This window comes from Podarcis pityusensis (assembly GCF_964106645.2).
Source record: "Podarcis pityusensis genome assembly, chromosome: 12".
In the NCBI taxonomy this organism is placed as follows: Eukaryota; Metazoa; Chordata; class Lepidosauria; order Squamata; family Lacertidae; genus Podarcis; species Podarcis pityusensis.
Genome location: NC_138037.1, coordinates 255,294 through 272,732, shown reverse-complemented (window position 1 = coordinate 272,732; position 17,439 = coordinate 255,294). Strand labels below are relative to the sequence as shown.

Here is a 17,439-nt window from a genome sequence, read left to right as displayed (position 1 = left end):
TATGTGACATCCTTTTATATATTTGAACATGGCTATCATATCACCCCTTAACCTCCTCTTCTCCAGGCTAAAGATGCCCAGCTCCCTTAGCCGTTCCTCATAAGGCATCCTTTCCAGGCCTTTGACCATTTTGGTTGCCCTCCTCTGGATACGTTCCAGTTTGTCAGTGTCCTTCTTGAACTGTGGTGCCCAGAACTGGACACAGTACTCCAGGTGAGGTCTGACCAGAGCAGAATACAGTGGCACTATTACTTCCCTTGATCTAGATGCTATACTCCTATTGATGCAGCCCAGAATTGCATTGGCTTTTTTAGCTGCCGCGTCACACTGTTGGCTCATGTCAAGTTTGTGGTCAACCAAGACTCCTAGATCCTTTTCACATGTACTGCTCTCAAGCCAGGTGTCACCCATCTTGTATTTGTGCCTCTCATTTTTTTTGCCCAAGTGCAATACTTTACATTTCTCCCTGTTAAAATTCATCTTGTTTGTTTTGGCCCAGTTCTCTAATCTGTCAAGGTCGTTTTGAAGTGTGATCCTGTCCTCTGGGGTGTTAGCCACCCCTCCCAGTTTGGTGTCATCTGCAAATTTGATCAGGATGCCCTTGAGTCCATCATCCAAGTCGTTGATAAAGATGTTGAATAAGACCGGGCCCAAGACAGAACCCTGTGGCACCCCACTAGTCACTCTTCTCCAGGATGAAGAGGAACCATTGATGAGCACCCTTTGGGTTCGGTCAGTCAGCCAGTTACAAATCCACTGGGTGGTAGCATAGTCAAGACCGCATTTTACCAGCTTCTTTACAAGAATATCATGGGGCACCTTGTCAAATGCCTTGCTGAAATCAAGGTAGGCTACATCCACTGTGTTCCCTTCATCTACCAGGCTTGTAATTCTGTCAAAAAACGAGATCAGGTTAGTCTGACATGACTTATTTTTCAGAAATCCATGCTGACTATTGGTGATCACAGCATTCCTTTCTAGGTGCTCACAGACTGTTTGCTTAATGATCTGCTCCAGAATCTTCCCTGGTATTGATGTCAGACTGACTGGGCGGTAATTATTTGGGTCCTCTCTTTTCCCCTTTTTGAAAATAGGGACAACATTTGCCCTCCTCCAGTCTGCCGGGACTTCGCCTGTTCTCCAGGAATTCTCAAAGATGACTGCCAGTGGTTCTGAGATCACATCTGCCAGTTCTTTTAATACTCTTGGATGCAGTTCATCTGGCCCTGGAGACTTGAATACATCTAAACTAGCCAAGTATTCTTGTACTATCTCCTTAGTTATTCTGGGCTGTGTTTCCTCTGCTGAATCATTTGCTCCAAATTCTTCAGGTTGGGCATTGTTTTCTTTATCGGAGAAGACTGAGGCAAAGAAGGCATTGAGGAGTTCAGCCCTTTCTGCGTCCCCTGTTTGCATTTCACCATCTTCTCCTCTGAGTGACCCCACTGTTTCTTTGTTCTTCCTTTTGCTATGAACATACCCATAAAAGCCTTTTTTGTTGCTTTTAACCTCTCTAGCAAGCCTGAGTTCATTCTGTGCTTTAGCTTTTCTGACTTTGTGTCTACACGTGCTGGCTATTTGTTTGAATTCTTCTTTGGTGGTTTCCCCCCTTTTCCATTTTTTGTACACATCCTTTTTTAATCTTAACTCAGTTAAAAGTTCTTTAGATAGCCACCCTGGCTTCTTTAGGCACCTTCCATGTTTCTGTCTCATTGGTATTGCCTGACGTTGTGCTTTTACTATCTCCCTCTTAACAAATTCCCAGCCATCATGAACTCCCTTTCCTTTTAGTATTACTGCCCATGGGATCTCACCCAGCACTTCCCTAAGTTTTATGAAGTCGGCTTTCTTAAAATCCAGAAATTGAGTCCTAGTATGCTTGGCTGCTCCTTTCCGCTGTATAGTAAACTTCAGAAGAGCATGATCACTCGCGCCTAATGATCCTTCCACTTCTACCCCACTAACCAGGTCATCAACATTGGTTAGGACCAGATCTAAAATGGCTGTTCCTCTTTGTTGCTTCTCCCACTTTCTGGACAATGAAGTTGTCTGCAAGGCCAGTGAGGAATCTGTTTGACCTTATGCTCTTGGCTGAGTTTGACATCCAACAAATATCCGGGTAATTGAAGTCCCCCATTACTACTATCTCCCTTCCTTTGGCATGCTTGGCCATCTGTTCCAGGAAGGCATCATCTATGTCCTCCGTTTGGCTTGGGGATCTATAGTAAACTCCCACAATGAGGTCTCTGTTATTCTTCTCTCCCTTAATTTTGACCCAAATGCTCTCACTTTGGCTTTGAGGTTCTAAATCCTGGATCTCTTCACAGGTATACACATCCCTGACATATAACGCCACTCCTCCTCCTTTCTTGTCTGGTCTGTTTCTCTGAAATAGATTGTAACCCCCCATTTTTACATTCCAATCGTGGGACTTATCCCACCAGGTTTCAGTGATGCCTATTATGTCATATTTAGTTTGCTGTACCAAGAGCTCAAGCTCATCTTGTTTATTTCCCATGCTTTGTGCATTAGTGTACAGACATTGAAGTCCATTAATCATTCCCCCGTGTCTCTTATTTAAGGATTTTTTCCTCCCACCACTAGGTCTGCGTGCTGTTTGCTCCATTTGGTCTATGACATTTGGATGATCATCTTCATCAATTGATAGACTCCTACCTTCAGGAGCACTGTCTCCCTCTCCCACATTAGTCAGTTTAAAGCCCTCCTGATGAGGTTTCTGAGATTTTTGGCAAAAACATTCCTCCCAACCATTGTGAGGTGCAGCCCATCGCTTGCCAGAAGTCCATCTTCAAGAAACTGCAGTCCGTGATCTAAGAATCCAAACCGTTCCTGTTTACACCATTTGCGAAGCCAGCTGTTCACTTCCACTATTTTTCCCTCTCTCCCTGGGCCACGTCGTTCAACTGGGAGGACAGATGAGATGACAATTTGTGCATTTAGTTGCTTCAATTTCTTGCCGAGAGCCTCGTAGTCTCTTTTGATCTTCTGGAGGCTATTGCTTGCAGTGTCATTGGTTCCCACATGAACCAAGAGGAAGGGGTATTCGTCAGTGGGTTTTATGATTCCTTGCAGTCGTTCAGTTACATCTTGGATCTTAGCCCCGGGGAGACAGCACACTTCCCGAGACATCTTGTCAGGCCCACAGATCACTGCTTCTGTTCCCCTCAGTAGGGAATCCCCTATCACCACTACACGCCTCCTCTTAGGTTTGGTCGGGGTTCTTCCGTGAGCTGTCCGTTCCAAGGTCGCCTGCACATTCCCTGAGGACTGACTTTGCTGCTCGTCTTCATATACCTGATCGACTGTAATGAGGGAGAGATCCTCAAATGGAGTCTGCTCTTCGTCTTCCATGCTAGGGGAGAGGACCTCAAAGCGATTGTGTATTTCTAAACAATCAGAGCGAACCCTGGGCCTCCTACTTCTTTGAGTCACGTTTCTCCATATATCTGGCTCCTGTGTTGGTGAACTAGCCTCCTTCTCAGGGGAGTCCCCTGTCTCCTCCTTGGTGGAGACGGTGTGCTCTGTTGCTTCCAAGAAGAGCTCCAGCTCTCTAATTCTTTGGAGCGTAGCTACACGTTCCTCCAGTTGCTGGACTTTGTCTTTTAAGAGGGCAATCAACATGCAATTGCTGCAGGTAAAGCTGCCTGCAACCTTTGGCAAGATGGCAAACATTGCGCAGGAACCACAGGCGACTGCAGCTGTTCCCTCCCCCTCCATCTTGAGAACGTGTCGTTGGGGGTGGCTACAGCGGTCCTCCATCATAAAAAGCGTGAAGACAGGAGAAATAACTCCCCCACAAAAAAAAACCTAGGTCTCCCCCAACAAACGTTTGAGACTAGCTCCCCTAAATCTAAAAGATGGATCAAACTGCGCACGCCGCTAGGTGCGTGCCGCTGCCCTGCTAGGTCTGATAAGCTCCTCCCACAGCTAATCCCCTGCCTCAACAGAAACCCTGCCCCCTCTGACCTTTGCACAGGGAGAACAGCTAATCAGCCACAAAGAAACACACACACACAAGAAAACCCTTTTTGCTCCTTCTTCAACTGCTGCCCTGCTAGCTCTGATAAGCTCCTCCCACAGCTAATCACCTGCCTCAACAGAAACCCTGCCCCCTCTGACCTTTGCACATGTACTGCTCTCGAGCCAGGTGTCACCCATCTTGTATTTGTGCCTCTCATTTTTTTTGCCCAAGTGCAATACTTTACATTTCTCCCTGTTAAAATTCATCTTGTTTGTTTTGGCCCAGTTCTCTAATCTGTCAAGGTCGTTTTGAAGTGTGATCCTGTCCTCTGGGGTGTTAGCCACCCCTCCCAGTTTGGTGTCATCTGCAAATCTCTGTTATTCAATGCGACTTTCCCCTCAATCCGAAGGGGCCTCATTTGCATGCCCTGTTTCTCTTGCCCCAAAGCCCCCTCCCCAAAAAGGAAGGTAGCATCTGGATCCCAAGGAAGAGCAGAGCTGCAGACCTCCTGCGAACTCGCCCCTCCCTGGCTTGGCAGAGTGGACAAGGGAGGACCCTTTGCTCCTTGACTTGGGGGTCTCCCCCCAGCATGCATGAACAGGGACCCCCATGCAGTATCCCCGCACCCCTGGGACCCTCTTCCCCCTATGGCACCCTCGGGGGGAAGAGAGAGGAGACTTGGCAGAGAGGAATTGGGGGCAAGACCCTCTGCTCCTTGCCTTGGGGGTCTCTCTCCAATGCAGAACTGAACTGAAGGGTTCAGTCAGCCTGCTTATATAGAGCTGCTTATATAAAGTTGTTATGTAACTGTAACCACTTTCTGTAACTATCCAATCACTGAACATCACTTTCGATCCCTTATTTGCATATGTGGACCTGAGTAAAAACTATCTACAGTATCCCCCTGCTGGCCCAGCGCGAGAACTTCAGTACATAACACAACCTTTTCAAAGTTTTGATAAATGCTAGTTACAGGTAGCCGTGTTGGTCTGCCGTAGTCAAAACAAAATAAAAAATTCCTTCCAGTAGCACCTTAGAGACCAACTAAGTTTGTTATTGGTATGAGCTTTTGTGTGCATGCACTCTAAGGTGCTACTAGAAGGAATTCATTTATTTATTTATTTTGAGAAATGCTGTTCTGCTTGTCCCAAGGATCGCTGCTCAGAGGCCCCTTCTCACCCCACTTCCCTCCTTGAGGCAGTCCTGGTAGCATCTCACCTGCTTCCAGGTGTCAGGGGCCTCCTGCTCCTTCTGCCAACTGGGCCCTGGCCTTTTGCCCCAAAGTCCTGCCCTGGCGGCCCTCCTGCGCTGCCCCTCTGCCAAACTCTGCCTTCTGTCTTGCTGCCTCAATTGAGCTCCTCCCAGTTTGGATCTCACTTGTCTGCTGGCCAAGCTGTTGCCCCAGTTTCCTGCTTGCAGGGAGGTAATTTTGCTTCTCCTTCGCATTGGAGAGAGGGCAGTAAAAAGATGCTGCTGCAGCTACAGCGAAACAGTCCTTTCTCCCCTTCTCTCATGTCGACATGGGTGCGGTTGTGGAATATAGATCTGAAGTCTACAGGAAGCTATGGTTTAAGGGAAAACTATATGTGTCAGAGCTGCTTCCAGATCCTAGCTCACAGAGGATCACGCTAGCCAGCGATCATTAAACAAAAGTCTTTATTGAGTTACAGTTTCCATTCTCAAGCTGCTGCGTGCAACTCTACGTCTCATGGTTAGATCGGCGAAGCTCCATCTGAGTCTCCGCCCCCTGTACACCAGTTTAAGATTCTAGCCTTACTCCACCTCTTCCGTCTCTCCTTTCTCCTCTGGGTCCTGCTACCCCCCGGGGTCCCTTCCTTCCTGGATTCTTCTGACGCTGACGTTGACCCCCCTGACTCCTCCCCGTCTTTTCGGCGGGCTTTGGGACCTGGCTCCCTATCCGGGCTGCCAACTGCACCGCCCTCCTGTACATTTGAACTTGGCGCGCGCGCCCAGCCTTCAACCTTCCTCTCGACCGTTTCCTCGCTCCCCGATGGAGGCGTGGCCAATCCTGACTCATGTCCTCCCACTGGCAGTGCGCCGCCTGATCCCGATGCCTGGGACTCCTCCCCCCTACTGCACTCTGGTGTGGACGCTGGTCCTGATTTCCAACTGCTTCTCTCTGAGTCCCCTCTGGCCCCTTCTTCCTGGGGTGTCCCCCTCGGCACCCCCCTTGCTCTGACCATGGGAGCCCCTTTCTGTGAATCTTCCGATTCGCTGGAAAGACTCAGAGACCTCGGACCGCTGTCATCGCTAACATTACCTTCGGACTCCTCCCCCTCGCTCTCTATTTCCTCCCTTTCCTGTGCCTCTGCTCCTGAACCCCTGACATCCATCCCCCCCTCGAAGCCCCCCCTTCCCCCCTCCCCTCCTTCAGGTGTGGGTACTGGGTGCTCCGTCGTTGTGGGGGTGAGTGCCGGATACAGTTCGTCCCCCGTGGCGTGCATCCAGCCGGATAAGTCCGGCTCGTCCTCCGTGCTCTCGCCGACCTCGATTTCCTCTGCTTCCATCTCTTTGCCGCCGTGCTCGAACCCAAGGTCCTCCCCCAACACGTCCATGTCCGTCTCTCCCCCGGTCTCCTCCGGGGACGTTGCCTGCCAAGGACCCCCCAGCCACTTCCTGCGCCACTGCTCCTCTGGTCGATCGTCCCACCAATAGGAACGGTCTGAGGCCGACCCCGAGGGTGATCCCTCCGGGGAACGTGTTTCTAGTGCCGGTTCCTCGTCCGAGGTGAACCCCTGGAATGTGCTGGCTGAAAATGTGGGTGTGAAAAGCCAGTCGTCGAAATACTCGGCTGGCATGGGCCTGTGTGGGAAAAGGGCATGAAACTCGTCCTTGAGAAGAGGCTCGTCCAAGGCATAGTCCGGCACCCAACTGTTGGCGCTGGCCGGGGTACCTTCTCTGGCGAGAAAATATTCTACACCCTCTTCCCCCCATCTCGAGTCTAAAATCTCTGTGACCTCGTTGATGGGTTCCCCCCTTGGCGACCCCCTCCTTGGGGGCGTCTCCCTGAGCGGGTCTGGTGCCGTGCCCGGCTCCTGAAATCTGTGAGGTGCTTTGTAGGGCGTGAGCACTGATCTATGGAACACTGGGTGCATTCTGGATCCCTCCGGAAGTGTCAACCGGAAGGCCACTGGATTGACCTGTGCCTCGACTTGGTAAGGGCCTAGCTGCTTATGTCCGAGCTTCTTCTTCGCTAACGATCTGGCCGGCACCGCCTGGGCTGCTAACCAAACCCAGTCTCCCACCTGTATGTCTTCCCCAACCCTTCTGTGCTTGTCAGCCTGCAGTTTGTATGCGTGCTTTGCTAGTTCTAACTGCCTCCGAAGCTGTTCGTGAACCTCCTGCAACTCTGACGCTAAGGCTTCCGCTGCCTGTGGCTCCCCCTCCCCCAGTCTCTCTAATCCCGGGAAGGTTCTGGGATGCCTCCCGTTGTTGGCGAAGAACGGTGTCACCCCCGTGGACACGTGCTTCGTGTTGTAGGCGAACTCAGCAAGCGGCAGGTAGTCCACCCATGTTGCCGGCTGCTGATTTGCGTAGCATCTCAGGTACTGCTGCATGATGGCGTTGACTCGCTCCGCTTGTCCGTTGGTCTGCGGGTGTCTTGCCGACGCTAGGTTGATCTTGACGTTCAGGAAACCCATCAGCTTCTGCCAGAAGTTCGAGATGAACTGTCGCCCCCGGTCGGACAGGATAGACCGTGGTAGACCGTGAACCCTGAACACGTGGTCTATGAACAGTTTGGCGGTCTGTTCCGCTGTGGCCACCTTTGCGCACGGAATGAAGTGGGCCATTTTGGTGAACATGTCCACCACCACTAGCACTGCCGTCTTGCCCCTCGAGCTGGGCAGATCCGTGACAAAGTCCAGGGCCACTCTCTCCCATGGTTCGAACGGAGTTTGCAGCGGTTCCAGCAGTCCGGCCGGCGGTCTGTGCACTGGTTTGGCCCTCTGGCAGGTGTCACACCTCGCCACGTAGTCCGCGACTTCCCCTCTCATTCCGGGCCACCAGAAGTCTCTGGCGACTAATTCCACCGTCTTCTCCTTGCCAAAGTGCCCGGCAGTGGGCGCGTCGTGCAGCTGCTGCAGTACCTTGGCGCGAAGTTCGTCTCCCGGCACGTAGATGGCCCCTTTACGGATGAGCAATACATCTCGCAGCTGGAACTCGTCGGTCGCTGCCGTGCCCTTGCGCACCTCTGCCATCTTTGCTTGCGCGAAGGAGTCATCCTGCAACGCTCGTCGCACCGCCTCCACGTCAACTGTTGCAGCAGCGCACGCCCACACTGTCGGTGCGAAGATGTGCATGGCGGCCGCTGGCGTTGCCTCCTCCAGATACTGTGGCTTACGGGAGAGAGCATCCGCCATGATGTTGGTGTCCCCCGGGACATACTCTATTCGGAAGTCGAAGTTCGCAAAGAACTCAGCCCAACGTATCTGCCTCTGGTTCAGGAACTGTGCCGTGCGCCAGTGCTCCAGATTCTTGTGGTCCGTGCAGACCTGCACCGTGTGCTTGGCGCCGATCAGGAAGTGCCTCCACGCTTTGAATGCTGCATGAATGGCCAGCAACTCCCTGTCCCAGATGGTGTAGTTCTGTTCAGACTTGCTGAGCTTCCTGGAGTAAAACGCTCCCGGCCTCCAAGCCCCCTGCGGGTCTTTCTGCAGCAGGACTGCTCCCACGGCTCTGTCCGAAGCGTCTGTCTCCACCCTCATCGGCCTGCTGGGGTTGACATGAAGCAGCTGCTCTTCCGACGCGAAGAGACGCTTGAGTGCCTGAAAGGACTGCTCCGCCTGCTCTGTCCAGATGAACTTCTTTTTCTTGGAGCTGAGCGTGTCCGTGATGGCCGCTGTCTGCATGGCAAAGCCTTTGATAAACTTGCGATAGAAGTTCGCGAAGCCGACAAACCGTTGGACCTCCTTCCGGTTGCGTGGGCTTTTCCAATCCAACACTGCTCGAACCTTGGCGCTGTCCATGGCGAGCCCCTTGTCAGACAACTTGTAGCCCAGGAAATCCACCTCCGTCACGTCAAATTGGCACTTCTCCAGCTTGGCGTAAAGCCTATGTTGCTGTAGCCTGCTCAGCACTTCCTTGACGTGTCTGTCATGCTCCTGCTGCGATTCCGAAAAGATCAGGATGTCATCCAAGAAACAGACGCACGTCTTGTAGAGGAGCCCCGCCAACACGTGATGCATGAAAGCTTGAAAAACGTGGGAACCATTTTGCAATCCAAAAGGCATAACTCTATATTCGTAGGTGCCCAGGGGCGTGAACATGGCTGCTTCCACTCATCTCCTTCCCGCATGCGAATGAGGTTGTACGCCCCTCGCAGGTCCAACTTGGTGAACACGCTGCCCTTCCGTACCTTTGCGAGGAGGTCGTCGATTTGGGGCATGGGGAAGTCCGATGGCTTGGTCACACTGTTCAAAATGCGACAGTCCACTACAAGTCTTTTTTGGGGCGTGTCCCGCTTCTTAACAAAGAATACCGGACTGCCCCCCGCTGCCTTGGACTCTCGGATGAAACCGCGCTCCAAATTATGATCTATGAACTCTTTGAGTTCCTGCAGTTCGTCCTCAGACATGGAATACAGCTTCCCTTTGGGCAGCGCCGCCCCCGGCAGCAGGTCAATTTTGCAGTCATATGGTCTGTGGGGGGGTAGCCTGTCTGCCTCCTTCTCGCAGAAAACCTCCAAAAATTCTGCGTACTTGTGGGGAACCGCTTGCAGCGTGCCTAGCTGCAGCTGTGACTCCTCTTCCTCTCCTTCCTGCCGGGGCACGATGCAGTGTTCAGCGCAAAAGGAAGAGCCGAAGGTCAGCTGCCTCTGGTACCAAGCCAGCGTCGGGCTGTGCTTGTCCAGCCAACTCATGCCCAATACAATGGGCGTGTCCGATAGTTGAGTGACATTGAAGCTGATGATTTCCCTGTGATTCCCAAGTCGCATCACCATTGGTGGTGTCTGCTTCACCACTTGCCCCCCTAGCAGCTCCCTGCCATCCACCGTGACAACCTGCAGGGGCAGCGTGGCAGGCAGCAACTGTATAGCGTGCCGGTCGACAAAGTCCTGCCCTATAAAGTCCGCATTGCTTCCTGAGTCAATGGTGATTGGCACGTCCATGGTGATTCCATTGGGCAGCTGGAGAGACGCGGTGAGCCTCACTACTGGTTTGGGCGGGAGGGGGTCCATGGGTTGTAAAATCTCTGGGGACTGCTTCACTGACACGTCTGGCTGGGCCCCAGTGCCTCTTTCTCCAGCCAGACTCCGTCGTTTCCCTGCTGTGGTTCTCCTTGCTGCGTTGCTGCAGTTACCATTGCTGAGGCTGCAGTGTGCTTGTGGAGCCTCTGGGGACACTCTTTCGCCATATGCTGTGGATCATCGCAGATGTAACACTTCCTGTTCCCTCTAGGAGGCTTCGCTTTCACTGCTGCCGGTGCTAGGGCTCTGGCTGCTGACTGAGCCCTTGCACCTCCAACCTCCATAGGTTCCGCTCCTCCTCCTGGCGGAGGCGTGGATTGCGCACGCGCTGCTTCTCTGGGAAGGAAGGAGGAGCCCCTGGCTGGTTCGCGCCCTCCACGCCCTTCGTCCTTGCTCCACTGACGTTCTTCCAGCCGCACCCCCACCGCCAGCGCCCTCTGAACGATCTCCTGCGTGGTCCGGGGTCTCTCCCCCCTCGCAATTTCATCTTTAACCGAGCCGTGCAATCCCTCCCAAAACAGGTCTCTTACAGGAGCCGAATCTCTGTCCCATTCCAGAGCACTGACCAAAGCGAAAAAGCGGGCATGGTACTGCCTTACGCTGGCCCTCCCTTGCTTCAGTCCATGTATCTGCTGCCGAGCAAGATCCACGTCAATGCTTGATAAAAAGCACCCATCCATCGCTTTAATAAAGGCATCCGCATTTTGGAGCGCCGGATCCTTATCTCTCCACAAATTGCGCAGCCATGCTTTAGCATCTCCATGCAAATGGGACATGATGAATCCCACCTTCTCTTGCTCATCTCTAAAGTCTTTGTTCAGCAGTTGCAGTGCACACATTACATCTGCTCTAAAGTTGGGGTACTGTTGCAAATTCCCATCGAAGTGAGAGACCAGACCGCCTGTTCGTCTCCCCAACCCAATCCCCTCCGGTTTGGGTGTCAGTTGCCCTTGCTTCGTAAGCACTTCCAACCTGACCTGGAGATCCCTGTAGGCGGCAGCTGCGTCCTCCTCTCTCTTCCTGGATGCAAGAGCCTCGGCATTCAGTCGTGACACTGCTTCTCTGAGTTCCGCTATCTGCTGTTCGGCCGTCATATTGTCTGCCGTTCGTGAGCTCGCTAGTAGGCACCCGCTTTCTCTCCTCTCCGCGAGGCCGTAGATGCCCACAATTTAATAGATGGAGCTTACTGTCAGAGCTGCTTCCAGATCCTAGCTCACAGAGGATCACGCTAGCCAGCGATCATTAAACAAAAGTCTTTATTGAGTTACAGTTTCCATTCTCAAGCTGCTGCGTGCAACTCTACGTCTCATGGTTAGATCGGCGAAGCTCCATCTGAGTCTCCGCCCCCTGTACACCAGTTTAAGATTCTAGCCTTACTCCACCTCTTCCGTCTCTCCTTTCTCCTCTGGGTCCTGCTACCCCCCGGGGTCCCTTCCTTCCTGGATTCTTCTGACGCTGACGTTGACCCCCCTGACTCCTCCCCGTCTTTTCGGCGGGCTTTGGGACCTGGCTCCCTATCCGGGCTGCCAACTGCACCGCCCTCCTGTACATTTGAACTTGGCGCGTGCGCCCAGCCTTCAACCTTCCTCTCGACCGTTTCCTCGCTCCCCGATGGAGGCGTGGCCAATCCTGACTCATGTCCTCCCACTGGCAGTGCGCCGCCTGATCCCGATGCCTGGGACTCCTCCCCCCTACTGCACTCTGGTGTGGACGCTGGTCCTGATTTCCAACTGCTTCTCTCTGAGTCCCCTCTGGCCCCTTCTTCCTGGGGTGTCCCCCTCGGCACCCCCCTTGCTCTGACCATGGGAGCCCCTTTCTGTGAATCTTCCGATTCGCTGGAAAGACTCAGAGACCTCGGACCGCTGTCATCGCTAACATTACCTTCGGACTCCTCCCCCTCGCTCTCTATTTCCTCCCTTTCCTGTGCCTCTGCTCCTGAACCCCTGACAATATGAAAATGATGTATAGATGTTATTTGATGACATTCATGTTGATAATACTGCATAAGCAAATACTTTTGATAATAACACAATACACAAATAAAATTTAATGGGGCAAATCATTTAAAGAGATGAGCCCATAATCACGATGCGTCTGAACCTGGAATTTCCCTAGGCTGTGATTGTACCTTTAACTCTAGGCCTTCACATTTTTGGGGGAAATGAAGGCTTGCTGGATTATGCCCAACATGAGGGATGTGTAGATGAATTTCCTTCAGTTCTGGGGAGGTGCAGCTTGGACCTACTGAGCTAAGTGCCACCTCCTGCTAATTACTCTTCAAAAGAAATAATAAGATTTGTAGGATTCCAAGTCGGGAGGATGACTCCTCACAGGTTCACCATGCATGATGCAACTTCCAAAGCAAGGAACACCCCGGGGAACAGATAATCCTCCCCATCATTAGCAGAATTGCTGGTTTCCATCCTGAAAAACACAAAGTGCTTCCAGAGCTCTTCAGCTACATCAACAATCAACATCTGACGTTATAAAGATCTCACATTATTTAGAACTAGATTTGGGTCTAGGCAGGACTCTATCATTCCTGTTATGATCATTTCCCCTCTGTCTGTTAGGGGTCTGTTGAGGTCAATCCTGATGAACGTGGTATGTGATGCTGCAGAGGCAAAGATGGGAGGCTGCGTTTCATGGCTCTATTCTTCCAACAGAATCATGCTGGTTGCAGTGCTTCTGCTTGTCCTGCTGTGTCATGTTGTGGGCCAGAAACATTCCATTAACTGTAGCATACAAGATGATCCCCTCCCGATCCCTCATGAATTTTACCATCCTGGAGACCTGGTCATTGGAGAGATGGTTTCTCAGGTCTTTTTCCTCCATAATCTCCTCTCTTTCCTGAAACAGCCGACACAGATTGTGATTAATGAGCCCATGTAAGGCACCATCTCTCCCTCTCACTCATGCTGCTTATGTATTAAGTTCCAAGTATAGTTACTGAGAACTTATATTTAAGGAGCAATTGTGTCTGTTCATTTCTGGCGTGAGAAAAGAGGCATCTACAGCACATTGGTGGTATAAAGCATTCCTAGTTTTCTCTCAAAAGTGTTCTTGAAATGTATGGAAGTTGTGGTCTGTGTTGGAATTAGGTTGGTGATTGTGTTGGAAACTTGAGGCACTCTGCTCAAGAGAAATGAGCAAAACCAGAAATAATAGTGGGAACAAAGGGGCAGTGGAAATCCCCCCCAAAATGCATAATGAAGGCAGCCAGCTTATCAAAGGTTATGGTTAGCTCCTACATAAAGGTGAGTCAAGGTGGGAGCAAACAGGTCATCAAGCTGCATATGTGACAGTATAAAACCATATGTGTAACCTGCAGCCCCCGTAGTCTCTTGTCTGCGCCATGAGATGGATGAGCCACCATTCTTGCATAAGAATAAAGCCTTTTTGCTTTGCTACCCATTGCCTGGTGATAGTCTCCGCCACACAACAAACCTCAATGTGGCCGAGTCCCACAAGAGCACTTCCACCAGCCTTGCACAGAATATCTACATGGAGGATTTTGCTCCTTCAGTGAAGACAGGAGTGAGGAAGCATAACTAAATCTGGGTGATATTAAAGCTAGTTATTCCCTCCCGCTGTCAAACATTTTATTGCTTTAAGTACACTGGAGATGAACCAGCAATCAAATATGACGAGAGTATGTGTTGGCTAGATGCCTTTGGAAGTATAGTCTGGACCCCTCGTCTTGTTCATTTAAACATATATAAATAGGCACAGGCAAAATACTATAGGGATGTGTGTTCATGCACGGGTGTGTGTGTGTGATTTTAAAAGCTGGCCCTAAAACATAATACACTAGCTGTTATTACAAGGCTTTCAGTTTGATTTTCTTCTTGCTTTCTTCTCTCATTTTATCACCAAGTAGCAAATGCTCTTCAGCTGCATTAATATATCCAGATATTAAATAATCCATTATTAGTTACGTGATGCAATTTTATCTTAGTTATGGATCGATTGTGTCTATTGTTATAGAGATTTTCAGTAATTACTGCATAGAATGAAATAACGAGATTGTCAGTGGAGAGTTGGTGAAAGGGTCTCATTCTATAGCACTTCTCTTCTTTGAGTTTCCTTTTAAAATACCAGGAAACAGGTCATCCCCGAAACACAGTACTAAACTGGAACCCGGGAACGAAATAATGATCAAATGGGGGGGGGGGACCTGGGAAAGTGTGTGTCCATGTTGACATGAGAAAAGTTGTTGTTGTTTAGTCGTTTAGTCGTGTCCGACTCTTTGTGACCCCCTGGACCAGAGCACGCCAGGCACCCCTGTCTCCTGACTTCCCCCTCCTGTTAGGATGGGGGAATCACATAGGTTCTCTCTAGGTATGAATTTAAGGGAAACTTGTGCTAAACTAATGGTGCAATGGATTATAACAATAATAAATAGGAATTAAAGTGATTTTGGGAAATGCCAATAAAAGAATGAAAATTGTAATCATGTGGCTGGTTAGCAAGATGAATAAAGAAAGAAAATGGGAGAAAGGTTAGGTATATAAAACTCAAGGAAAAAAGGCAGGTTATACATTTAATAACTAATGAATAAACATACTGATCCAGTAGAAATAAGATTAAAACTATACAAAATATTTTATGTACATTGTGAGAACATGTAAAGAAAATCTTAACTTTACACTCAGTTGATTGGCAAAGGGAATGACTCAACTGAGGTTCAAACTGCAAGTCAATCTTGGAAACAAGCAGATGAGAGAAGAAGAGTATGAATGTCCTTTGGTTGCTTCTCTTACTGTTGTTTATTAGCAGCTTTAACAACTGTAACTTCCATGACAGTTCGGTGCCAAAGAACTACCAGCACATCCTGGCCTTGGCATTTGCTGTCCAAGAGATCAATGAAAACCCCGACATTTTATCCAACATCTCTCTGGGATTTCACATCCTCAACAGCTACTACACTGCCAGGATGACCTATAAGGCCAGCCTCAGCCTCTTTTCTGCACAAGGGAGGTTTGTCCCCAACTTCCAGGGTCACAACCAGAACAAAGTGATAGCTCTGATCGGAGGATGCATCTCCGAAATCTCTGCGAATGTGGCCGTCATTTCAGCAATGTACAAATCTCCACAGGTAAGCCTGTTCATGAGAGAATAGAGAGAACACATCATGGTGGGATCATCATGATTTCAGAAAAATTGCCTGTTATCCTTTGGATAAATGCAGGTTTAATGATACTGCTATCAGGTTTATTGACAGTTCATTGGCAAACTGTGCTGATCAACAGGTTTGAAGCAGGGCTTTGTCCTTTCCCTGATCTTGTTCAACCTTTTCATCCATGACTTTGGTCACTAGTTGGGAGCTGTATCCTGTGAACATTGTCTGACATAGACAATGGGGCGACGTCCTCGGAGGAAAAGATGTGGGGCCTGCAGAGGAGCTCAGAAGACCTGAGGATCTGGAGGAACCAGTCCTGTCCCAAGGCCACCTGAAGTGCCTCTTGACGGATAGGATTCACCTGATCTACCTCATAGCCTTTCTCACAATCTGAAAGTCCTGCTTTCATCCCTGATTCCCCCTGAAGACTGAGGGTGGCAGATCGGGATGGTGACAAAATGTGTTAAAAGTGAGGAGAGGGAGCTGGGATCAAGCTTGCATGTTTGCACACAAAGCCATCTGACACCTTACTTGTGTGAACCTAAATGTCTACCAGCTCTCTGTGGTTTGCCTGGCATATTTAGGTGATGATTTGTTAATACCCTGTGTCCTCCATTGGCATTAAACAACAGGTTTACAGAATGCGCACAAAAAAACCCCTTTTCTTAATTTGTTGCCTGGATCCACCCCTTTGACATGATTCCGAATTCCTGTAGATCTTCTGTTACAGATGATGGCAGCATATGACCGCCTGAAGCAAAACCCCAGGAGTCTTTAAATACTTCAGATATTTTAATGACTGTCACATAGCAGAGTCCCCCTTTTGCTACAGTCCCAGAAGTAAGGACTATCACCGGGAGTAAGAGTACTCAAACCGAGCAATGCAATTACTTGCAGATGGTGTTATTCTGATATTCCACAGATAAAATGGCATACAAGCCATTAGATTCATGTAACATCACTTTTGAATAATATTTATGCATTTTATTTCAGCTCACTTATGGATCATTTTTGCCAATACAACATGCCAACACTTTATTCCCCTTTTTGTACCAGATGGTCCCAAAGGAAGCCCACCAAAACACAGGAGTTGTGATATTACTTCAGCATTTTGGGTGGACATGGATTGGGCTTGGTGCTGTGGATGATGACAAAGGGGACCGGTTTTTACAGACAATGGCCCCAATGCTTGATGAAAATGGCATTTGTTACGCCTTCATCATGAGAATACCAAAATGGAATTATGTGGATGAGATTATAGAATACGTTTCACAACGTATAGAACACTATGTAACTGTCTTCAAGGAGAAAGCCAACGTATTTTTTGTATATGGAGAACCGCCATCCTTTCAGGCTTTGAGAGTGCTGTTCTTTGTAGCACCATTCATAGAACTGCCACCTCTTGGAAAAGTCTGGATTGTTACATCTCACTGGGATTTTGCATCATTCTCTATTCAAAAGAATTGGGATTTACAAACCTTCCACGGTACCATATCTTTCACAGTTCACTCAAATCAGCCTGAGGGTTTCCAGAAGTTCCTTCAGATGGTAAGACCTTCGTGGTTCAAAAGAGATGGCTTTATTCAAGACTTCTGGGAACAGGCATTTGACTGTTTGCTAACAACGTCCAAGGAGTGGGAAGGAGAGGAGAATAAAACCTGCACTGGGGAAGAGAATCTGGAGAGTCTTCCTGGAAGTTTGTTTGAAATGAAAATGACTGGACACAGCTACAATGTCTACAATGCTATCTATGCTGTGGCACATGCTCTGAATGCTATATTCAAATCCAAATCCATGAATAGAAGATTGGAAGAAGGACGAAAAATGGCATTTCAGAATGTGGAACCATGGCAGGTAATAAAATTAATGAAACTTAAATTGAGATTTACTATAACTATGTTTAAGGTGTGGATACCCAGAGCGGTAGTGTTAGCCCCAGAGCCATCACCCCTCCAGTTCCCTTCATGATCTCATGCAGCCTGTTCTTGTTGTAAAAGATGGGATTATACCTGAATTGGAAACCAAGTTATAAAGGCCAGTGTGATCAATGTGGGAACAGTTTATACTCTTAGGTGCAGAGTTTGCTAGAGGCATGGTCTCACCAATCTATAGAGGCTCGTTGAACAC

General features: G+C 49.5%; 1 protein-coding gene across 4 annotated transcripts in view; it reads left to right on the top strand.

Annotated features, from left to right (window-relative positions):
* The window catches only part of LOC308459783 (vomeronasal type-2 receptor 26-like), a 65,624-nt gene that overhangs the window by 42,063 nt on the left and 6,122 nt on the right, over positions 1-17,439 (top strand). For 3 of the 4 annotated variants that reach the window (XM_080975468.1, XM_080975469.1, XM_080975467.1), the window contains one exon: positions 16,306-17,166. In XM_080975468.1, the coding sequence (XP_080831594.1) occupies positions 16,369-17,166 (798 nt within the window). In that variant the 5' untranslated portion in view covers positions 16,306-16,368. Of the gene's footprint in view, positions 1-15,020; positions 15,289-16,305; positions 17,167-17,439 lie in introns of those variants that run through there. The other variant, XM_080975466.1, reaches the window with a different exon arrangement.